Source organism: Sesamum indicum, linkage group LG3 (assembly GCF_000512975.1).
Source record: "Sesamum indicum cultivar Zhongzhi No. 13 linkage group LG3, S_indicum_v1.0, whole genome shotgun sequence".
NCBI lineage: Eukaryota > Viridiplantae > Streptophyta > Magnoliopsida > Lamiales > Pedaliaceae > Sesamum > Sesamum indicum.
In genome coordinates, this window is record NC_026147.1 from 18,225,700 (window position 1) to 18,250,763 (window position 25,064).

The following is a 25,064-nucleotide window of genomic DNA, read 5'->3' on the forward strand; positions in this document are numbered from 1 at the left end:
CTTTCTCTATCAATAAATTGGAAAAATATAGAAAAGGAAAGAACAAAAAGCAACTGAATGAAATGAAACGAAGATGCAAATGATGTTGTGTAGAGCCGCGGCAAAGCCCATGGCCTCCTTCCCTCGTTCCATGGTCTCTTCTCTCTCTGTTTTTTTTTTTTTTTTGTTTGGTTTTCTTTACTGAGAGTGAGTGAAAATCTGCTGCATATGTACCTAACACTATGTAGAAGTTTGTGTATATACGATTTTAATTGCTGGAAGATCTGTGACTATATCTTGTAATTCATATTGTGGCATTCTGGAAATTAATGTTTACGAGATTCTTATTGCGTCAGCAATTCCTAAAATTATTTGGGTTTTGTTGAAAAATTGCAGTTTCATGTTGATGGGATTCTTTTGGAGTCATGGATTCTTTGAATTCTTCAAATTTTCTGTTGAAAAAAGGCACCGCTGTAATGTAATCGGTTAATTCTTGCTTTTTTATCTATATTTTGAAACAACTGCAATGTAATTGGATATTATGATCTTGTTATTCTTAATGAAATTGACACTCAATCTTGTGGTGGTTTGACTATTTCACTTGGATATTTAGCTGTCATTAGATTTTCTGATTTCCCATGATATATATTTTTTTAATTTTCTTTTAAATAGAGAATATCATATGCTGCTTGTCTGCACGCCCATTTATTGCAGTTGTATTGTTCTTTGAGCCTGTGCTCTTTAAATGATTTTCGTTGACATTTGATTTATAAGTACAAGGTTCGCTTGAATTTTCTCGTTGTGTTGCCTTGCCTGGATCATAACAGATACATTTGTGCATTTTACATGTAAGAAATGTGATACTCTTTTTTTTTTTGGTCATTCTTCTAGTTGTACTCTGCCGAAGATGGTGGTGCCTTTGGATATGCATGTAATATTTTTGTGGTGCTGTTATTTCAGAAGGGGTCGGAGCTGTGTGTATGGCCGGGGATGAGACAACTTTGCCTAAGAAAGAATCTTTTATATGGGTTTGTGAGGCTCTTTTCAATGCCATTCAAGACCTTGCACAATGTTAGCCGGAGGCTTGGAGGAGTTTCTAACTTTTGCAGCATCACCAATATGTCATCGAGTTTGCAGATTGAATTGGTGAGTCCTTACGCTTTCACCTCTATCTAGCCCATATGATGTCTACATATTTGGATTAAAGCATGAGCTTTTCAGAACAAAAGATTTTCATGGAATGACCAAGGTACTAAAATGAAATTTATTAAAGTTGATCAAGATTAGATCATTGCGGTTTCACCTTAATTGTTGGTTCTTTTCTGGCTGATTAATTGTTTATCTTTTTTAGCACACTTTTTGCTGGAGAAAGTCAATGGATGACTGTGCCTCTGTGATGTTTATCATTGTTTCTAATACAAGTGCTCTATAGCTTGAATTCAGATTTCTTGTAATCAAAGACAAAACCACACATCAGGAAAAGTAAAATGAAACTTTCATAAAGAACTTAGAACTCGAACATGGATTTGTTGATTCAAGAACAGTGATGCTTACCTCACAAGCAAGAGGGGATGGTTCCAGAAAGAAAAATTGCATGCATTCAAATAGAGTGATTTGAAACAGTCATGGTCTGTCTGTCATTCTTTTTCTCCATTTGGCTGTGACAGATGATTTCTGAATCTATGTTATGCTTGACCGGGTTTGGCATTTGCAAAACACATAGATTTTGTGATTTTTATAGTAGAATCACAAATCACCAAACTTAGATTCAGTTGCTTGCATTTCTTCTATCTCTCTGCTAAAAAGTCGGCTTGCCAGTTTTTGAACTACATATACTGGCTCGTTAACCTGGACTTTATATTAAGCTACCTAACCATGTTATTTTTTTATAGAAAAACTCAGTTTGATGTGGGAATATTTTGCACTGTTTTAATTTTGTATTTGTTGATTCTCTGAATAAAATAGCTCTAGGAGAGTTAGAGTTAAACTTGACGTATGTGACACATGGAACCAGAAAAAGGCACAGTTCCTGACATAGAACCAGAGATTTCAAGTTATGTTGAAAATTTTCAGCAGAAAATGCTTAATATCTGGAAAAGTCTTGCCCAATTAGCAACAGAAAGAGTTCAAGGAGTTGCAAGAATTCCCCCATGACTAATCTTAGTAGGACATGGAGTTCCCTATGGAAATTAAAGAAATTACGTGGAACTAGCGGAAGGGATCCAGCACTTGTATATTAGTGTAAACAAGATTAGTTGTAAACTTGTCATAAAATGACTTAAAGGAAGTGATGATCAAATAGACAGAAACTTTTTCTGGAGTATGTAGTTTCATATATTCTGGAATTACCCAAACACACCAGGCACTTGGTAAGGTGGGAAAGTTCTGCTTATGCTTTGATGATATATTGCTAAATGTTTCTAGAATTCTACTTCCCTCTTGAACATTTTCTACTTTTATTTATATGCACAATATAACATCCTTTGTCACATACTATCCAGACCTCCATGAAAAATGCATTTAAATTTTAGTTGGATAAACTGAAACTAGATTTATATGTGTATTTACTTTCCTTTGTTGTAGGTACCGTGCCTTCGAGATAACTATGCTTATCTATTACATGATGTGGATACTGGAACAGTTGGAGTTGTTGATCCTTCTGAAGCAGTACCTGTCATAGATGCATTAAACAGGAAAAATTGGAACTTGAATTACATACTAAACACTCATCATCATTATGATCACACTGGTGGAAACATGGACTTGAAAGAAAGGTATGGTGCAAAGGTATGCCACTTACAGTCTTACCTTTTGTTTTACATCTAACCTTGCACACAATCATAAATGTATGCCTATATGTGTTTTTGCTAGAACTCATTATCATTATGATCACTGAAGGAAATGTGGACTTGAAAGAAGGTATAGTGCAAAGTCTGCCATGCATACCTTGTGTTTACATCTCCTTGCACCAAAGTATAAAAGCATGTCTATATATCCCTTTGTTAGAGTGATAATGTTTGATGTCAATGAGCTTCAGATCTAGTATTATTAGTGCTTGTCTCACAAAGTCATGTAACTAAGATGGCTCAGGTCTAGTATATTTCCAATTATGTGCTCTTTTCTGTGGTTCAGTGGGTTCTGTTGCTCACGACGAGTAACTTGCTTGATTGATTCAGTTGCACTAGCTTTGCTAGGGAAGTAAAAATTTGAGCCTCTTGGAAAGGATAATACTTTTAAATGTATCGTGTAGAATCAATCAAGTAGTAGGCCAGCTGTCATGGCCTAGAAGTGACCCCCTCTTATAGAGAGAGGGAGGGAGCCTTGTTTAAGCTGCTGCTTGTAAATAAACAGTACTTATTCAGCAATGACTGTTCAGGCTTTTCTACTTGTGTCTTGCGATTATAGAATATAATTTCTGCCATTTTCTCCTTAGTCCTTTGTGAATGGGAGATAATGTGGACTTGTTGACTGCAATCTATACCGTGTATGTCCAAGATTAGAAGGCTCTTTTGGTGTGTTTCAGATATTTTGCATGTTACTGCCAACTTGCGTATATGGCATATACTCAATGCGAAGCTGTGAGATGTTTCAAGGGTATATAAATTATGATCCTGTGGACTTTTGTATGAGCACAAGAAGAGTAAACTCATCTTTGAATAGAACTCCAAGAACCATGTAATATTGGTCTTGAAAGAGAAGAGGGATCAAATCATCAGGTTATGTCTACCAACTGATGAGATTGGGGTTGTAAATAACTTGTCGATGCTAATTTTTCTTGGTAAGCTAAGTAGAGGCTTCTTGAACACAGATAGTGCTAGCTTCTCCACAGTTATGCATCATTGCCTAATGTTTGGAGTCTTTCCTATAATTGCTTATTTCTGGAAATTAATACCTCTGGAATTGTTATTTGTTGTCAGGGCTAAAAATGAGAGTACCTATATGTGTCCAGATATTTTTTTCATTCCCGTGAATAATTGATTCAGTTTGTTATCTTGAGGTATAAGAAAGTGCTGCCTCTATGAATATCCTTGCAGGTGATTGGATCAGGTTTAGACAAGGAGAGAATTCCTGGCATTGACATAGTTTTGAACGATGGTGACAAATGGATGTTTGCAAGCCATGAGGTGCTTGTGATGGAAACTCCTGGTCATACACGAGGTGCTTATATGCTTAGTAATCTGCTTTCTTTATTTAAAATCTTCTAGATGAAATGACTGACTTTTATGTTTGGTTCTACTTGCTCTATTTTCGGTGTCAGTGGCGAATCTAGGACCTATTTTAGTGTTTCAATAGGCATCATAAGTTTTAGAATAAGCTAAATAATATTCTTGTATAGGAACTAGTTCTGAAGATTGAACACAATCAAGGAGAAAAATTAGGGTGAAACTAATATAACCTTTAAGCTCCATGAAGTAACAGAAATACCCATTCATCTATACAATCAGAACATCAATGAACTTAGCGCAGATTGTATTTGGTGTCCATGAGTCCTCATGTTTTCTATATGTTACAAAATCTGCATAGAATTGGTGAAAATTTGTCTAAGGTCTATTAGGAACTAGTAAGAATCACAGCTTAATATTTTGCATTTAAATGCTTGAAATCTTATTTGTTTACTTTGCTATTAATAGTGCTATTTTGTTGTTTGAGGTTTTGGGGTACACGAGATGTTAGCTATCAGTCGATTAGCATTGTCATACCATCTTGAGTATCCTAATCAAACTTTATATAAATTAAGTTCTTGATATGTATCTGAGCGAGGGTTGGCCTTGTGGCGAATTCATCACTTTGTCCAAGTAGTCTACTCTTAGGAGGAGGGCACTGAAACAGGGAACTTTATATCACATAGTGCATGAAACTATAAACAGATGAATATTAATCATGCATTATTACTATTATTCAGCTGTGGTCAATATCAGGTTTTCCCACTCTCACCAAAAAATAAAAAATAAAAATATATCAGGTTTTTCCTTACCTTATGGCCCTTTTTGCTGAAGATATTCAAACCTAATATAGAAATAATATTTGTAAAGCCCCTCTTGTGACTTTTTCTTTCTTCATAATGTAGAAACATTGACCCCATCTTTTGACTCTCTTTTATTCTTTGTCAAGACAAAGTTTGGGCTTCACCTGTGCATCTTCTCCTCCTGCTTACTTATATTTGGGCCAATGGAAAATTAAACATGGCTGATTGAATTAGCAAAGATGTTGTGTCATCAATGCATTAGTGATTTGCTCGCCTTCTGTATCTGTTGGTTTGTATGGTCTGGTTGAAGTTTGTAATCTACACTTCTCGTCATATTGTTGAATTAGTATGTTTGCATATAGCTAAGTATTTGCTTAAGCTATTTCAGTCGGATTGTTTGATATTAATCTGATCTTGTCTGAATTCTGTCTCTTGATTAAAGTCATTTGAATCTCCGAAGGATTTTATGCTGATGAAACTCTCTTTCCACTCTGGGGTTTAAACTTTTGGGTTTTCTACACACTTCGAAATACCATTTATTTCCATTGACAAAGTGTGGTGGATATTGTAAAAAGTGGGATGCCAATAACAATATCTCTTATTTGCATTGTCATCAAGTTGAAGCAAGCAGTAGTAAACTTTCATCATGTTTCTTTTTCTCCTTTTTTGTTGTGATCAGGACATATCAGTTTCTACTTTCCCGGATCAAAGTCAATTTTTACAGGAGACACTTTGTTTAGTTTATCATGTGGCAAACTTTTTGAAGGAACTCCCATGCAGGTAATTTTCATATGGGTTGTTCTTTTGTAAGCTATTAAATGTTATGGCAGATGCTGCATGTGTTTGCTTCTATCAGTAATGGATTCTGCTACACTGATTGAACTACTAGTGTTCATGATTTTCTGCAACTACAGTTGACCATCTGGAAACTCAATTTATTGGAATAGTAATAAAATGTATGGTACATTTGGTGACTATTTCAGCAGTTGCTGTGTAATCTGGGGTAATGTATTTGAGATTTTGAAATTCTATAAAAGCATGTATTGTCCTTTGTTTGGAAGCAAATTAAAAGAAAGGGTATGCTTCATAGAATTGGGATGTACAGGTGCACTGTGGGATAGCCATTTGTTGTGTAGCAGTTTCTGTTAACTTTTCCATTTTTTTTCCTAGGGATAATAATTATTATACCCTCTGTGAGATGGTCAATATACAAAAAAGACCTAACTTCTGAATACTAACTCCCCTTGTCAGTCCAAAGGTAGCATGAAAGAGAAACAACGGATAATTTCAAAAAAGAAACAAGACATTGACCAAAAACTAAAACAGTCATGTGTAGTCTTTTACCCTTGTTCTAAAATTTTCAATTGCAAATCTGTGTTTTCCCTTCTACCTTCTCCTATTATATATCTATAATGCATATAGATAGACCACACATGAAAAATTTAACTTTGGAATTCATTAAATATTAAACAATACAATTTGTTTATTAGTTCTACTTAACTAAAAATTAACAAATAAGTATAAAAAATATAGGTCCTGAACCAACTAAATGAATTTAATGGAAGTTCAACTTTTTTTCACGTATTACATTTAGACCACCTTAATCATATAATAATATCAAACATCCTCATCTCACATGGAAACGTATTTTTGCCTGAAAATTGGTAAAACAGTTTATCCAAGTGTACAATGGTGAAATTGAATTTTCAATCTTCTTCTTTTTTTCTAATAACGTCATCTGTATTTTCCAAATTGGAAAATGTTTCGTGTTATAAACATTACTAATAGGGGGTTGTTTAAGTGTAACAATTTGAATTTTAGGGGTAGTATCTAAATATTGACCAATCTGCAGGGTCATCACTTTGACTATTCCTTTTTTTTCCCCCTCTACATTTCCTTTCCTTCTTTCACTTTCATATTCAATGGACTCATTCCTAGTATATTCGGAATTTAGGATATTCATGACTTCCGGGGTAGGTTTGGAATTTTGTAGTCAGAATGTCTGGTATGATCGTGGGGAAGTTGCCTTGAAATAGTATTAGGTGGATTACCTTTTAAAATGACAAATGATGCATGCAGTTCTCTCCTTCACTTGTATGCTGCTTGTTTCGTCTTTCTTAATTCTCTGAGGTGAACCTTAGGATATTCTGCTTGCTTAAGCAACATCCATGTTTCATAAAACCATATTTTCCATTCTTGGCAAACATGTAGCGAACTCTGTGCTATCCCTACCCTTTATTGATTTAAAGGTCTGATGATTATGAATTGGTTTTGAGTGACAGATGCTCTCTTCCCTCAGGAAGATTATATCACTGCCAGATGACACTAATGTGTATTGTGGTCATGAATATACTTTGGTAAGTTAGACCATTCTCAGTGTTCTAATTTCTTTCCCGTTTGCCCTTCATTTTCTTAAGTTAGTGGGTGAATGCAGCAGTAATGTTTGGATTGTTGGACAGAGTAATTCAAAGTTTGCACTGTCCATTGAACCTGGAAATGAGGACTTGCAGTCTTATGCTAGCCAAGTCGTTCACCTTCGCAACAAGGGCTTGCCAACGGTATTGTCTATAGCTCAGTTTTGCCCCTGAAGTTCTAATACTAAAATACTTCCTGCAAAGATTGAGTCTTTTTTGTGAATTCTTGTCAGTTAACATCTATGTGAAGTTTTTACGTCAACATTTTTAAATGCTGGGTGCTAAACATGTGTGAACAACTGCAGTTCTTCTGGAACTTTTGCCTCAATATGAACTTCCGTAGTTGCTCAACGTGATACTAAATACTTATAGGTCATCATAATTAAACAAATAGAAGTCCTTTTGGTGAAAGAGCATGTGTAAGTATATAAATTAATCATCGAGGGTCTATTTATTCGTTGTTATATAAACATTACCTGGATTATTCATTGTCATCAAATTGGTTTTGCTACTAGATTTTCTGTTTCTCAATGGAATCTGACCATCATGTCCCGTAGATTCCAACCTCATTGCGAAAGGAAAAGCTGTGTAATCCATTCCTCCGCACCTCCAGCACAGAAATCAGGCAGTCCTTGAATATTCCTTTGTCAGCCGATGATGCAGAGGCCTTGGGTGTTATCCGCCAAGCCAAGGACAACTTTTAGGTTATGCAAAGAAGTTGCACTATTTAACGAGCCAGAGACGTGTAAAAGTCGTGTGCATGATTTGTGAAATAAAGATGACGCATCACATCTTGGCCTACTACTGGAAAGTTGGTTTATCCTTGTATCTAAACAAATTCCGATAGTCAAAATTTTATTTTGCATCGTCTTTGATTCTAAGTTACGCAGAAAACTTTGGCTTCGACTTGAAGACGAAATTATGTGTAGCGAATTACAGATGATATATTGAATGTTCTGCTGCCTCTTAATTCGAAAATGGATGTCTTTTGTTCTTGCTTTGCTCCTCGTAATGTAGAGAAGTTGAAGTACCTGTGAAGGTAATGAAAATGTTTGGCATACCATTTTATAGCTTATTTCCATCTGCTTTGCGCTAATTGAAATAAATTGATTACTCTGATAAAGATCATTTCAACAATCGAACTCAGATTAATAATATCAAATAAATTAAATCTAATTAAAACCTATTATCCAGTAGACACAACATTTCACGCACAAAGTGGGGTTCGAATCCATGACTTCTAAAATCATAGGGCCTCAATTTCGTTAATTGAGATAGGTCTCATTGACTGCTTGCACTTCTACTACTATTATGAGAATTTATAACTTAAAATCACATAAACCCCTCCCTTCCCCAACTGGTCATCCTTAAACAAACTTGATTTAATGATTAAATGACTACTTTACCCTCATTTCAAAAATTAAAGAATTTAACAAAATTAGCACAAAACAAAAGGACGAATATCACCCTTATGCATTTTTAACCCTCTTCAAGGGAAGGATCGGCCAAATTCAGCCGTCAGATCAATGGCATTAATCAAAAGGGATTGGAGGTGGACGATGTCGTTTCAAGACTTACACAAAAAGCATGTCATAGCAACATATATGAATCAACCATTTTCATTACCATTCACAGCTCAAAGTTGTACTTTAGCCTTTTATGTTTTTATTAGTTTTGGAATAGCACTGACATGTTAAAGGTAAAATTGCAAACTTAGTCCAATATGATACAGGAATTTTAAAAATAGTCTCACGCTTTATGAATTTTTAAAAATAGTTTCAACTTGATATTATTCAACTTGAATATACAATATTGTTCCAGATTTTTACCCTCACATACCTAACTAAAGCCCTAGACATCATCTTGGACCTCAAATCATCTAACAAAATGAGGATTGGTCTAAACCTTAACTATATTAAAGAATTTTAAAGTGTTATTTCTGATGTGACCCATTGTCAAATACTTGTTGAATGAATGTATTGCCCACGGACATACCTCAATGTTCATAAGCCAATTGTGAACAATAGATTTGTAGTTTTTCAGGACAAGCATTGTAAAATTAAAGTTTGGTGCATTGCTCATAATAGCTTTTTGGCCATAACCCTAGGCTTAGTTTATCTCAAATAAGCATAAATGGGCCAAGTAGTCTAGCACATTTTTTATTGGTGGCATGGGCTAAAAACTCACTATTCACTCAACCAGTCCCTACAACACAGCAAAATGGATTAATAATAGTTCAAACAGATTAATAAACTAATATGCAAATCCTTCATATACTTGTTAGTGTAGTGGACCAGAAAAAAAATTAGTTGGTTGTTTTGTAATCTACTGTTAATGATCTTAGTCGATGCAATGTTAAATGTCATGAATATAGTTTATAATTTGGCCATCTTTGTTATGTTATAATTATATGTTACTATTGTATTTCACGGACAAATAATATAGACCATATAAACCAATGGAGTTGGGTTGCGTATTTTTGGCCTAGAACCTAAATTTGGTAGGCCCAAGCCCACACCACTAAAAGCACACGCACACCTTTTTTGGGTGGTTGCCAACCTTTTGCTGCCTTGGCCCACTTCCACTCAGTTCACTCTCTTTGCCCAACCCATCTACTCGACATGCTCCCTTGGCTTCTTATTCCCATTCTGTTGCTGAAACCCTAAACCTAAATTTATTCCCCCTCTTCTCTCTCACCTCCTTGTTCTCTTCTTTTTTTGTAATTCTCATCGCCGTTTTTTTCCTCGTGGTCTTCTTTCTCCACTGCCCTTATCTCTCACTGCATTTAATGGCTTCTCTCTATAAATGCCTCTTTCCTTCTGCTTTAGAAACACGATCTAACAGATATAATAAAAACCTTTTCACCCCTTTCTATACTGCAGACAGTGTTTTCCGTGAACTTTTTAAGTGAAAACTTTAGTGGTTGGGTTTATGTGATCGAGGCTGTTTTTGAGTGGTTTGAAGCCTTTGGTGGTTGTTTGAGTAGTTGAAGCCTTGGTGGCTTGTGTTGGGTATAACAACTGTGTGGTTGCTTGCATAAGTCGCTGTGGGCTTCTTAGTGGATTTGACTCCCTAAGCTTTTTATTCTGTTCTTAATTTACTGTTTATTACAGGTGTTATCGTTTATGTATTGTTAGATTCAATATTATTCTTGTAATATTTTTTGTTGTTGTGATGTTGGCCTGTATTAAGGATTTTTGTAACCCACTAATTTTTCTGTAATAGTTTGATTTGGGTTTGTTTATTTAGGCTCACACTACTGGGATACATTCAATAGTGGTGTCCGAGCCTTGGTTTTGTCTCCAGCTCCGACACGGTAACATCTTTTCTAACCCTCTTTAAATTTGTTCCAATCTAGCTTTGTCCTGTTTTTCTGTTTTCAGGTACGGCTTTGTGAATTCTTAATACTGCTGTGTATTTGTATTTATTCTTTAACTACTGCTTATTGTTTCTTATAAAACAAGACCTAAAACCCCTCGTTAATACCTCACATGGTCGAGTCCTTGAGGCTGTCAGGTTCTGGTAGAGATTTAACTTAGGTCCCCCATTAATTTGTTGGCTTAACTAGTTTGGTGGTTTTATTGGTGATATTTCTTATTTATTAATATCTCTTGGTCTTTTATTCCTGTTATATTTTTTGCTTATGTTATTGAAATATGGCCGGTTATAATTTGCAACCTTTTGATGGTAAGTCTGATTTTTCTATATGGCAACAAAAAATAAAAGGCATTTTAATTCAACAAAATTTTTTCAAAGCAATTGATGATAAAAATGCTAAAAATGCTTTTGAAGAAAAGAAACTTGAAAATGATGAATATGCCTGTTCTTCTATAATACTAAATTTGTCGGATATTGTTTTACGAAAAGTTGGGAAGCAAGATTCAACAAAAAATTTATGGAATAAATTAGAGGAACTCTATACTGAACCTCCTTGACTAGTAAATTATTTTTGCTAGAAAATTATTTTCGTTATAAATTAGATTTGTCTAAAAATATTGAGAAAAAATTAGATGACTTTACAAAATTAATTCAAGATATAAAACCAACTGGGATAAAAATATAGATGATTATTCACCAATTATTTTGTTAAATGCTATCAACTGAGCTTATAATGATGTTAAAACTGCTATAAAATATGATAGTCATAATGTAAACTAGACGCTGTAATCAGTGGCCTAAAAAGTAAAAAAAATGGACCTTAAAACCAATATTGTTAATCAGGCCCAAAATGAAGTTAATCATGTTACGGAAAGAACCAAGTACAAAAATTTTGAGAATAACTATAGGAATAGGAGTCATAGTAGGTCTAAGTCTAGAGATAAGAATGAAAAATCTTGGGATAGGAGATGTTATAATTGCAGTAAAAAGGGACATTTTATTAAAGATTGTATAATACCAAAAAGGAATGACAAGAATAAAGAAGATGTTAATATGCTTTCTGAAGAAGATGTTGGAGAAGTGTGTTGAATTTTTTTTTTTAACTTGTCTTATTATCTTAATTTATTCTAAAACCTTGTAAATAAGGAGCTTTCTCTGTTTTCTCTTGCAGGTTCAATCCAGGCGTTCTGGCAATGATGATTGCCAGATCCGACACTTTGGACCAGGTTCTTTTTTTTAGGGGTCATAGTCCAAGGGGGAATTTGTTGGTATTTTTTAGCCCATGACCTAAATTTGGTAGACCCAAGCCCACACCACCAAGAGCCCACACATACCTTTTTCAGATGGCTGCCTAACCTTCTGTTGCCTTGGCCCACTCTCCACTCAGCCCACTATCTACTCGACCCGCTCCCTTGGCTTCTTATTTCACCATTCTACTGTTGAAACCCTAAACCTAAATTCATACCCGCTCTTCTCTCTCGCCTCCTCGTTCTCTTCTTTCTCTATAATTCTTGCCGCCATTTTTTTCCTCCTCGTCTTCTTCCTCCACCACCCTTATCTCGCACTGCCTTTAATGGCTTCTTCCTATAAATGCTTATTTCCTTCTGCTTCAGAGACACGATCTAACAGATAATAAAAACCTTCTCCCCCCTTTCTATACTGTAAATAGTGGTTGGGGTCTATGTGACCGAGGCTGTTTTTGAGTGGTTTGAAGCCTTTGGTGGCTGTTGAGTAGTTAAAGCCTGGGTGGCTTGTGTTGGGTATAGCAATCGTGTGTGGTTGCCGGCCTAAGTCGCTGTGGGTTTCTCACCGGATCTGGCTCCCTGAGCCTTTTATTCAATTCTTGATTTACTGTTTATTACATGTGTTATCGTTTCTGTATTATGAGATTTAATATTATTCTTGTAATATTTTTTTTTGTTGTAATATTGGCCTGTACTAATGGTTTTTGTAACCGACTTATTTTTCTGTAATTGTTTGATTAGGGTTGTTTATTTGGGCTCATCACTACTGGGATAAATTCCCAACATAATCTATAGAGACATCCACTTAGTGATGCATTCATGTGATGGGTGTTGCCCTTCATGGATGACAAATGTATGATGTTTATGCACACTTTACTAGGTGCTTGACAAGTGGGTTGTCAAGTTCACCAAATTGACTTGCAGGAGTTGTCACATGGAAGTCCGTGTGGCATGATCGGTATGACTAGAACTCCTTAGTTACTATAGTACGAAAATTAGTTCTCCAACTTGAGAAGCCATAATGGCCTTATATATGGAGTGGCCATATCTTGGTTCTGGTTGATGTAGTTGTGGTATTGCATAGTTGCCAAAAACCCTACAGCACTACAGTCAGAACATAAATGGAGGTTGGTACGTTTGAAGATGTAATTCTCACCCATCATGAGATAATGACGATCTCCTATGTCCTCTAAACTGTGTTAACCTCTAGAAGTCTATGGCCATAACTTTGATCAAATAGAAAAATAGTTTCCCATATTGATTAATGAGAAGAACAATCAAGGGTAGATACATAGTTATTAAGTCAAGTATGAAAACTGATTTGGCATTACGTGCTTTATGGAGTGTCCTTGCTTCAATAAGCTTATCGAGTGGATCCCTTTTAATCCTTTATTTACCACTTTCATTGCTTTATTTTCGTCCCAGGCTTATACCGTCTCCTTCAATACCACCCTATACTTTGTAAAATATTACAAAAACATCATAATAGAACACTTTTTTTCAGTCTGTCATAAAAAAATCCAAGGCTTGTCATAAGTGAAGCTTGATTCCAACCTGTTTTCCAAATACTGAAAAAAAAACCCTGATTATCCTTGCATTCAACTTCCACAACAGCAAAGACCACATGGATATAGGGTTACAAGCAATTTACTCTCATGTGATATGTGAAATGAAGAAATACTCTCCTGTGAAAAAAAATTAGTAAATTATTCCCCTATGTTTCAAAAAATAATACAAATTACCTCCTATCAACGGTTTAAATAGGTATATAATTTACTTTATTTTTCAAAACACAAAAGATAATTTACTATTTTATTTTTTACAGAAATTCTTTTACTTATTTGTCATGTGAGGTGGTGGTAAATTGCATTTCCCCCCATGAATATAAGCCATTGGAGATGTAACATGGAATGTCCAAAATAAGATTTCACACTAATACTTTTACTTAATTGAGTTGATTTTGTTATACTAAATTTGAAATGTAATTCCCAAAATAATCTTTTGTAATATTTATAAAGGACTAACCTAATAAACATTGTCAAGGGATAGGACTAAATTAATTTTTTGGTACAATATGGAGAGAAAGTTATAATATATTCAATTAATCCACAACACAGTCAACTCACACTTTATTTCATTAAATTCAAACAAATCCAAATAACACTAATCCAAATCTCGGCCTCATCCACACTTACTCATCACTCTCTTTCGGACACACTAAATCTCTTTTTAGGGAAAAATACCAATTTTTGATACATGAGTTAGATTTTAAAATTCCTCCTTTATTTATTACTTTTCCAGTTTTAATCCACCAATTAGTGACATTTAGAGTATGAAAAGAAGCGAATATTGCATGGAAATTATGAAAATGTAACAAGTATTATGATGATAATAAAAGAATAATAAAATGATCATAATTCAATCATAAAGTGAGAAAATAAACTTTATTTTATAAATGGGATGGAATTAAAAAGAAAGATAATATTTAAAGGTTAATTTCCAAAATTATAAGGATAAAAAAATAATAATGGGCATGTGATAATGCTAAAGTGAAGACACGAACTTCTATTTCTAAAGAACTTCTAGAAAAAAAAAAAATCTTAAGAGAAAATTCTAGCCCGAATTCGATTATGTTAAATTTGGACCAATCATATAGCAAGTGCAATACACTTATCGTGTGATCGCTACTGTTTAGAAAAATTGACCAATCACATAGCAAGTGTGACACACTTAATCTATAATTAATTTGGTACGACCAAATTTAATTCGGGCAAGAATTTTTCGTAAAGTAAATAAGGAAAAACTCGTATATTGAATAAGATATCTAGGCAAAACATTTACTTGAGTTCGTTTTGTTATAATAAAGTTTAGGTTTAGTTCCCAACTATTTACTTCGTCTAGTAGGAAATGTCATATATATAATAGGACCAAATTAAAAGTTTAATATAATTTAGGATAAATATTACAATATTTTTAAATAATTCATAATATAGTCAGATGGCACCATACTTAATAAATTAAGATAAAATTCACATTACAGTATCCATCGCACCCATGTCCCATCCACACTTGTGCCATGGCGTACGCCGAATCTCTTTATAAGGAAAAACCCATATTTTGGTACGTTTAGTAGCATTAAATTTCATTCTTTATTTATGAATATGGCAATTTTAGTCCATCAATTAGTGAAATTTAAAAATTGTCAAACGGTGCAGATATCGACTAGAAATTAATTCATATTTTGAAAATTTTTGGGGTCAATCTATTGTTTTTAATATATATATATAAGTGGTAATTACATGATAATATCAATATTTTAATAAATTGATTATAATGCATTAGTTTGATAATATATTGATATTCGATTCATATATCAATATAACAAAGAATAATAAAATAAATTACAATAAATTTATATAAAATGAGCTAAATACCCAAAGGTCTGATGGAATTCGAATCCATCACTTTACACTTGTTCATGAAACCTAGCTCACTATAAGCAATAACCTAAGACATTGTTGACCAGAAGTTTAGAAGTTAGTTATAAGGAATTCGAAATTTGATATGATTTTGGCTATAATAAGAAATCTTAGGAGGATTTTTCAGGCAAGTTGCATAAAATCAATAAAGCAATTATGGATTTTAAACAGTAAATTGCATAAAATTGGTCGACTTGTACAATATATAACAAAAGAATAATAATGATAGTAGAAAGAGTAATAAAATTATCATAGTACATTCATAGAGTGAGGACATAAACTTTATCGGATAAAATGCAATTTAACCCCCTGTATTTTTCAAAAATATTTAAAATACCCCATATGAGAAATAAAACAGTAAGACCCCGACCCCCATGCCCCGGGATTTAGAAATATAGCAGAACACCCCCTTGGATTCGGACACAAGCCCGTCATGCAATTTGGGCTTAATTTTTAATAATAAATTAATTTTATATCTTAATTTGTGAATCGTTAGTTCTTGCTTGATATATATCTAACAATTGAAATTTGTAGATAACAAATCAAAGGTTAAATTTCATTATTTGAATCAAATGTCTAGATTTAATGCACAATTCAATGGTCCAGATTCCACTCAATTTAAATTACCAGTCTAGATTTAATATATAAATCTTTATCATATTTTTTTTATTAAATATGAAAAAATAATCAAATATACTTAAAATAATTTTAAAAAATATTGTCTCCTTTACCCCACCACCACACTAGCGTCTCCTTAACGTTGGCCCCTCAAACTTCCTTCGAGTGCCCTGTCCTCCTCCTTCGCGATGGCCTCCTCTGTGCCTCGCTTTTGCCTCTCCTCTGAGCGCTCGCCCTCACCTCCTCTCATTTGTGCGCCCACCCTCCTCCCTCCTGTCTCGCAGCGGCCGGCGTCGATTTCACTGTTTTTATATGTATATATGTATACACACATTATATATAATATACATTAATATGTAAATAACTATCTATAATTTAAAGATATATAAATTTAATCTAAATATATTTTATAAATTTAAATAATATTGGCAAAATCTGAACCATTTGTTTATATAATTTTTTTTTTGACAAAATCTTGATTGAAAAACAGTTATAAATGACAAAGTGCAAAATTTCGTAAAATTGAGATAATAAGTTGACCAAAAAAAAAAAGTTTAAATGCCAAAGTAAAAAAAAATCATAGTTCGGATGACAAAATATAATTAATCCTAAGTATCAATAAGTAATTGGAATTTAAAATTTTAATTTAATTCAGGACGAAAGTTTTAATATTTCCAAATAATACACATTACAATAAGGAGCCACCAAATGCATTAAATTCAAACAAATCCAACAAAATATTACGGTGACCACCCCGCTCATACACTACAAAACTTCACTCCACCACATTTTCGTTGCACACAAATCTTCATTCACTCGAAACCTCCGGCAACCTATAATTTTCTCCTTCCTTGTACTTCATTGATTCAATGGCACCACCTGTAAAATCCGCGGCGGAAGCAACACAGAACGATGATGCGGCCATCAAAAATTTGCAGCGGGAGATTCTTCCATCGAATAACTTGTGGATCGGTAATTTGTCACCAAATGTGACAGATTTAGAATTAAAACATCTGTTTGCCGCTCATGGAGAAGTGATCGGCATTAATTTATTCCCTCTCCGTCGTTATGCCTTTGTTCACTTCAAGGAAACCGAGGGCGCGAACTTGGCGAGGCATGGTCTGCAAGGCTATGTTCTTCACGGGAAGCCTCTCGTGATTAATTTCGCTAAACTGGTTGGTGATTTATTCACTTTTTTAGTTGGCGATTTCTCTACTTTTTTGGTTTAGTATAATTACTGTTCTTGAATCCAGATGTTTGCTAAATTTATCCCGGCTCTACACGTTGTGTAAGCGATGTGGGTCGGGTGACTGCTATTAAGGGAAATATTAATTTTTATCGGGTTTGGCAGACCTAAATCAATTATATGATAAGTGTATCCTTGTCGTGTAATTAGTGTATAATTAATTAGAAAAATAATAAATTATATAATAAGTGTATAATACTTGCCCTGTAATTGATTTGATTAGATCTGATTTGAGTAAAAAAAAATTCAATTATTAAATTTTTAGCAGAACCCAATGCATGTATTTTCCAAAGGGGCTAATTATTTAAAAATTCTAAAGAAAATGAAAAAAAATTAATGAATTAAAGATTTTTTGGCTGAGTTGTCACTTCATGACTGGATTTAATTTTTTGTTTTTAAAGGAAAATGTTTTTATTGTGACGGCTCCCTTCTTTAATTTTTTTTCTTAAAAACCTCCGATCTTGGTCTATTTTTTTTCTTCATTTTATTTATTTTGTTTTTTTACATTTTATTAGTATTTATTTATCGAATCCTATATTGTTTTATGATAATTTTTAAATAAATTCGTAACAGTATTTTCTAAATGAATATTTTAAACTTCCAATAAAATTGAAAACAACAAATGATACTATTTGTGAAGTATTGCTATTTGTTTTTTTTAGAGAATAATTTGTTTATTTGTAATATTATACGATGGTGTTTATATTTTTTCCAATAAAATTGAAAACATTTTTTCTTGCTGTTTTAATTGTCAATTTTTCTTTAATAGTTGTCAAATTTAATAATATTCTATATTTATGTATATATAAATTGGTATCTAGAGCTTCATTTATAGTTTAAAGAGAAGCAACACTCTTCACATTTGTCTAAAAACATAGAAAGTTATATGCATACAAAAGTCTTATATTTTTTTTGTACGTTTGGATTAGGTGTGTCAATATGGGCTAAAACTCAGGGGTTCAACCCAGTTCAATTAATTTTCGATTGTGTTGAATTTGTCATGATTTAGAATGAATTGTTATTGGTGGGATTTAAATAGAACTATTTTTTATATGGATTGAATATAGTTTTTTAATGTGTCTAATATGAGTTCATATGAATTGATTATGTGTTCATCCCATGAAATAGAAGGAAAAATAATTAAAAAAAAAAGACAATGCACTTTTTTGTAAAATTATTGCAATTTGAATTTGAAAAAAGACAATGCACTTTTTTGTAAAATTATTGCAATTTGAATTTGAACCCATGACATTTCATATGAAAAATGAGAGAAATACGCACGGGTGGTGTGCACCTTTCTAAAAAATACAAGGGGCAATGTGGTACTTATGATTAACTCAAACATTAGGGGAGCTCCTTGTAATTTACCCTTTATTTTTTGATATATTCATTGCTCATTCAATCTGGTTTGCAGGCTAAACCGTCCAATATCTTATGGGTGGGTGGAATCAACCAATGTGTTAGCAAAGAAGAATTACAGAAAGAGTTCGTCAAGTTCGGCCAAATCAAAAAACTTAGATATCTCAGGGACCAACATATCGCATACATTTATTACATGAGCGTAGAAGAAGCTGATGAAGCACTGAAAAGTATGAATGGGAAACCAATTGGTGGTGATAAAATACACGTGGATTTTCTCAGGTCACAGTCTCCGAGAGAATCAGTAAGTTGATACTTCCACACTCTACTCATTCTCTTATCACCCCTCATGTCTCAAAATAGTAACCTCCCATCATTATTTCATCACCATTTGCATCATAATATTCTAACAGAAAAAAAGCCGCAATCCCCTGTAATATTATAAATAAATAAATTACCTCTTTATGAATCAGTCCCTTAGTTATGGCTAAAATATTTCATGATTATTTGCATTATAATATTTGCATGGATGGCTGAAATATTTGCCATATGACTCTTAGCTATGGGGCAAACTATAAAGGGCTCTCTTTGACGTTTGCTTTAATTATAAATATCTTTTCTTTATTTGAAAAATTATAAATATCCCCTGAATGTAATGACCGGACACAAGGGGGTATTTGTAATTTAATGGGGAGGCGTTTGTAATTTTTCAAATAATAAGGGAGTATTTGTAATTATAGCAAACCTTAGGGAAGCCCCTTCTAATTTACTCATAATGATTATCTATATCTTATGAGACTGAGGAATCTTTAATCTTAATTGATTTTTATTGTGTCTTCCAATTTTATAGGAGCAGGGTGCAGGTCCAAGGGAAGTACAGCTTCGCCAAAGGAACTTGGTGCCTTCTGGGATTCAGTGGACGGCAGAACATTCCTTGACAAATTATCCAGACTCCAGTCTTGCTGGGGCTAAAAACCAAAATGTATTACCCTAATTTTGCAAAATTCATCAAAACTTAATTATGAAAACCTCTATAAATTAATAATATCAGGATCACGTAATTTTATTAATTTAAAAGAATATTATAAATTAATAAATTATTAATATATAAAGATTTTTTTCGATTCGACGACCTTAGTAGTATTTTGGTTTGTGTTGCTTGCAGGATTGTTTCATAGTGCTCGACAACAATCATATTTTACTAAGTTGTCCCATATATTTGTAATTTTATAGAATTATTAAATTATAATATTGAAGAGACCAAAAATTCATACAAGGGGTCTTTCGAAAAAATTATTATCTTATTAATTTATCGAAATTATTAATCTAGACCTTGGACTGGAGTTCGGACCAGAAAAAAATATTATTTTAGAGAAGTTATTAATTTATAGAAGTTGGTCTGTACATAATTGTCTTTCATTGTCCTTAACTGCTTGTTTTTTGTGCAGCAATCCCTTCACATAGGCTCTCAAGAAGGTGGCTCACAGTGTAGTAAAGTGTTACTGATAAGATATCCTCCTCCTCTTGTCATAGAAAAACACATGCTTCATGGTGCATTGTCCCAGTTTGGAGAAATTAAGAGGATCAATACGTCAACAGACATGCATTTTGCTTTGGTGGAATTCAGAACAGAGGAAGAAGCTTCATGTGCTAGAGAGTGTTTACAAGGGAAACTTTTTAATGATCCAAGGATTTCAATTGAGTTCTCCAGTAGTGAGCCTGGCCGGAGAGCACGGTTAAGTGAATGTCCATATCCACCCGTTCAGACGGACATGCTAGACCTTGACCGCCCAGTTTTAGCATCGTTTGGACCTCATCGTCCTGATGTAGTCACGAGACCAATCACCGCTCCGCGTGTTACGTTTGGACCGGTGGTTCCAGGCCCCGGTCACCAAACTCCTGCTGGAGATCCAAATTTGAGAAGGCTATCATCTGCACCTGGAATGATCTCTTTTTCTTCTCCAGGTTTTAGTTTTCCGGACAAACGTGTATCTGGTGCTTGGGATGGTTTTCATTCTAACGAGCTTCACAGAGAGTCTAAAAGATCAAGATTTGATGCTCCTTTGTCTGCTGAGATAATGAAAACTGAAGGTGAGAATTATCTTACCACACTAAGCGTCACAACCGGTGCAGTCGGGCATCATAGTGATTGCATATGGAGGGGCATTGTTGCAAAGGGTGGATTGCCTGTTTGTCGTGCTCGCTGTGTTGCTATAGGAGAACGGATAGATACACATCTGTAAGTATGAGTTTTTGACAACTTCTAACAATTACTCCTTCAGATATAGTTCTACAGACCTAAGAATTTGATTTTTGATGCATTTGTCTTGATTTTGTATGTTTCTTTTCGTTGTTTGGCAAGAAGAAACCTGGTTTCCTAATCTATATTAGCTAACTTCATACACTAAATATAATTAGTAAGTGCAGAAGTGTTGAGTGTAAGAGACATGCCTATATTTTGACATTTGCAGCATATTTAGAAAAGCAATCTATAGCTCTAGACGATTTTGCTAACAATTTTACTTTTTTAGGAGTGGAACAAACTTGTTATAGAAATTTTAAATGTTTCGTTTACGTTAAGTTTTGGTCTAACAGTATTTATTCTTACCTTTCAGGCCTAATGTAGTTAATTGCTCTGGACGGATCAGACTGGATGTGTTGAGTAAAAAATACGCTAGTGCTATTGGGTTCAATCTACTTCTGTTCTTGCCTGATAGTGAAGAGGATTTTGCTTCATACACGGAGTTCCTGAGCTATCTGATTGCCAAAGACCGGGCTGGAGTGGTAAAGTTAGATGATGGTACCATGTTGTTTTTGGTCCCTCCATCTAATTTTCTATCGAAGGTTCTTGATGCTTCTGCACCCTTACGCCTGCACGGATTAGTGCTAAAGTTTTCTGAACCAGCGTCCAACAGCAGATCCATGAGTGCATTGCCAATTCAGCCTCAGTATGGGGACACACACAAAGAGACTTACTTGCAAACAGGATATAATGTTGTGTATCCGGAACAAAGGCCATTGCCGGTTACTTATTCTGGGGTTTTGCCCAAGGTTTCAATATCACCACCAGAAGCGCCTCGTCTTCTAAGTAGCTCTTTACAGGGGCACTCCGTTCCACCACCTGATGTTAACATTTTTGGGGGTGAGGCAATACATCATCATGGAACTGATGCTTCAAAGTTTGCTAGTTCATCGAATATCCAGCAAGAAGCATGTCGTGTGCCATTAGCCAATCAGTCTAATGTCAATGATGTGTCTAAACCGTTGCCTTCTGAAGTGGAGTGCAAACATCAGAATCAACAGTTTCAGACTGCTGTAAATCGGGAAGTCCATGAAAGAACTGAAATTGAGGCTGAGAAAAATGAGCGGTATAGGAAACTATTGTCGTTTGCAGCCAATCTCCTTTCCCGAGTACGCCAACAACGTGACAGTCCACCCGAGAATGGTACGAGAGTCGATGAAAGTGCACCCTCATCAGGCAACTAGACATGCTAAGCTATTACTTCTTTTTTGCTCCTTTCGATTACAATGAGAATGTATATGACTTGACAGAGTATTGGGTTTTGGATTGCGACTCAAATAGAAGCTACAATTTCATGGTTATATCCTGTTTGCAAGTAAGTCTCTTTGTGTGTGTCCCCATACTGAGGCTGAATTGGCAATGCACTCATGGATCTGCTGTTGGACGCTGGTTCAGAAAACTTTAGCACTAATCCGTGCAGGCGTAAGGGTGCAGAAGCATCAAGAACCTTCGATAGAAAATTAGATGGAGGGACCAAAAACAACATGGTACCATCATCTAACTTTGCCACTCCAGCCCGGTCTTTGGCAATCAGATAGCTCAGGAACTCCGTGTATGAAGCAAAATCCTCTTCGCCATCAGGCAAGAACAGAAGTAGATTGAACCCAATAGCACTAGCGTATTTTTTACTCAACACGTCCAGTCTGATCCGTCCAGAGCAATTAACTACATTAGGCCTGAAAGGTAAGAATAAATACTGTTAGACCAAAACTTAACGTAAACGAAACATTTAAAATTTCTATAACAAGTTTGTTCCACTCCTAAAAAAGTAAAATTGTTAGCAAAATCGTCTAGAGCTATAGATTGCTTTTCTAAATATGCTGCAAATGTCAAAATATAGGCATGTCTCTTACACTCAACACTTCTGCACTTACTAATTATATTTAGTGTATGAAGTTAGCTAATATAGATTAGGAAACCAGGTCTCTTCTTGCCAAACAACGAAAAGAAACATACAAAATCAAGACAAATGCATCAAAAATCAAATTCTTAGGTCTGTAGAACTATATCTGAAGGAGTAATTGTTAGAAGTTGTCAAAAACTCATACTTACAGATGAGTATCTATCCGTTCTCCTATAGCAACACAGCGAGCACGACAAACAGGCAATCCACCCTTTGCAACAATGCCCCTCCATATGCAATCACTATGATGCCCGACTGCACCGGTTGTGACGCTTAGTGTGGTAAGATAATTCTCACCTTCAGTTTTCATTATCTCAGCAGACAAAGGAGCATCAAATCTTGATCTTTTAGACTCTCTGTGAAGCTCATTAGAATGAAAACCATCCCAAGCACCAGATACACGTTTGTCCGGAATACTAAAACCTGGAGAAGAAAAAGAGATCATTCCAGGTGCAGATGATAGCCTTCTCAAATTTGGATCTCCAGCAGGAGTTTGGTGACCGGGGCCTGGAACCACCGGTCCAAACGTAACACGCGGAGCGGTGATTGGTCTCGTGACTACATCAGGACGATGAGGTCCAAACGATGCTAAAACTGGGCGGTCAAGGTCTAGCATGTCCGTCTGAACGGGTGGATATGGACATTCACTTAACCGTGCTCTCCGGCCAGGCTCACTACTGGAGAACTCAATTGAAATCCTTGGATCATTAAAAAGTTTCCCTTGTAAACACTCTCTAGCACATGAAGCTTCTTCCTCTGTTCTGAATTCCACCAAAGCAAAATGCATGTCTGTTGACGTATTGATCCTCTTAATTTCTCCAAAATGGGACAATGCACCATGAAGCATGTGTTTTTCTATGACAAGAGGAGGAGGATATCTTATCAGTAACACTTTACTACACTGTGAGCCACCTTCTTGAGAGCCTATGTGAAGGGATTGCTGCACAAAAAACAAGCAGTTAAGGACAATGAAAGACAATTATGTACAGACCAACTTCTATAAATTAATAACTTCTCTAAAATAATATTTTTTTCTGGTCCGAACTCCAGTCCAAGGTCTAGATTAATAATTTCGATAAATTAATAAGATAATAATTTTTTCGAAAGACCCCTTGTATGAATTTTTGGTCTCTTCAATATTATAATTTAATAATTCTATAAAATTACAAATATATGGGACAACTTAGTAAAATATGATTGTTGTCGAGCACTATGAAACAATCCTGCAAGCAACACAAACCAAAATACTACTAAGGTCGTCGAATCGAAAAAAATCTTTATATATTAATAATTTATTAATTTATAATATTCTTTTAAATTAATAAAATTACGTGATCCTGATATTATTAATTTATAGAGGTTTTCATAATTAAGTTTTGATGAATTTTGCAAAATTAGGGTAATACATTTTGGTTTTTAGCCCCAGCAAGACTGGAGTCTGGATAATTTGTCAAGGAATGTTCTGCCGTCCACTGAATCCCAGAAGGCACCAAGTTCCTTTGGCGAAGCTGTCCTTCCCTTGGACCTGCACCCTGCTCCTATAAAATTGGAAGACACAATAAAAGGTTTTTTAGGCCTTTAGAATCATTGTGAACAGAAATAAAAATCAGTAGAGATTAAAGATTCCTCAGTCTCATAAGATATAGACAATCGTTAGAAAATAATTTCAATAGACTAAAAATTATAGTAAATAATTATTATTAACCACGGGTAAATAAAATTAGTTTTTTCATTATGAAAAAATTATGGGTAAATTAGAAGGGACTTCCCTAAGGTTTGCCATAATTACAAATATTCCCTTATTATTTGAAAAATTACAAACGCCTCCCCTTAAATTACAAATACCCCCTTGTGTCCGGTCATTGCATTCAGGGGATATTTATAATTTTTTAAATAAGGAAAAGATATTTATAATTAAAGCAAACGTCAAAGAGAGCCCTTTGTAGTTTGCCCCACAGCTAAGAGTCATATGGCAAATATTTCAGCTATCCATGCAAATATTATAATGCAAATAATCATGAAATATTTTAGCCATAACTAAGGTACTGATTCATAAAGAGGTAATTTATTTATTTATAATATTACAGGGGATTGCGGCTTTTTTTCCGTTAGAATATTATGATGCAAATCGTGATGAAATAATGATGGGAGGTTACTATTTTGAGACATGAGGGGT

At 34.5% G+C, this 25,064-nt stretch overlaps 3 protein-coding genes across 3 annotated transcripts in view; 2 read left to right on the plus strand and 1 right to left on the minus strand.

Annotated features, from left to right (window-relative positions):
- On the plus strand, positions 1-8,355 carry LOC105158702 (probable hydroxyacylglutathione hydrolase 2, chloroplastic). The gene is made up of 8 exons (XM_011075544.2): positions 1-133; positions 940-1,125; positions 2,563-2,766; positions 4,014-4,137; positions 5,625-5,725; positions 7,228-7,302; positions 7,405-7,503; positions 7,917-8,355. Exons 1-8 carry the CDS (start codon positions 74-76, stop codon positions 8,061-8,063), a joined length of 996 nt encoding a protein of 331 aa, XP_011073846.1. The 5' UTR covers positions 1-73; the 3' UTR covers positions 8,064-8,355.
- Positions 16,948-22,169, plus strand: LOC105158739 (flowering time control protein FPA-like). Its single transcript, XM_011075578.1, has 5 exons — positions 16,948-17,253; positions 18,739-18,987; positions 19,534-19,665; positions 20,132-20,922; positions 21,299-22,169. The coding sequence occupies exons 1-5, from the start codon at positions 16,948-16,950 to the stop codon at positions 22,167-22,169; spliced, it is 2,349 nt and encodes a 782-aa protein (XP_011073880.1).
- The window catches only part of LOC105158740 (flowering time control protein FPA-like), a 16,294-nt gene continuing 13,488 nt past the window's right edge, over positions 22,259-25,064 (minus strand). The window contains exons 2-4 of the mRNA XM_011075579.2: positions 24,295-24,426; positions 23,038-23,828; positions 22,259-22,661 (exon numbers count right to left, since the gene is read on the minus strand). Of these exons, the coding sequence (XP_011073881.2) occupies positions 22,259-22,661; positions 23,038-23,828; positions 24,295-24,426 (1,326 nt within the window). The remainder of the gene's footprint in view (positions 22,662-23,037; positions 23,829-24,294; positions 24,427-25,064) is intronic.

What these genes read in the sequence shown, in the direction of transcription:
- LOC105158702 (XM_011075544.2), top strand. Translation starts at nt 74, where the DNA reads ATGCAAATGATGTTGTGTAGAGCCGCGGCAAAGCCCATGGCCTCCTTC. An exon ending in CCTCCTTCCCTCGTTCCATG is followed by an intron (nt 134 to 939) that starts GTCTCTTCTCTC and finishes CTGTTATTTCAG; the next exon opens with AAGGGGTCGGAGCTGTGTGT. An exon ending in AACTCCTGGTCATACACGAG is followed by an intron (nt 4,138 to 5,624) that starts GTGCTTATATGC and finishes TGTTGTGATCAG; the next exon opens with GACATATCAGTTTCTACTTT.
- LOC105158739 (XM_011075578.1), top strand. Translation starts at nt 16,948, where the DNA reads ATGGCACCACCTGTAAAATCCGCGGCGGAAGCAACACAGAACGATGAT. An exon ending in CACAGTCTCCGAGAGAATCA is followed by an intron (nt 18,988 to 19,533) that starts GTAAGTTGATAC and finishes CCAATTTTATAG; the next exon opens with GAGCAGGGTGCAGGTCCAAG. An exon ending in GAACGGATAGATACACATCT is followed by an intron (nt 20,923 to 21,298) that starts GTAAGTATGAGT and finishes CTTACCTTTCAG; the next exon opens with GCCTAATGTAGTTAATTGCT.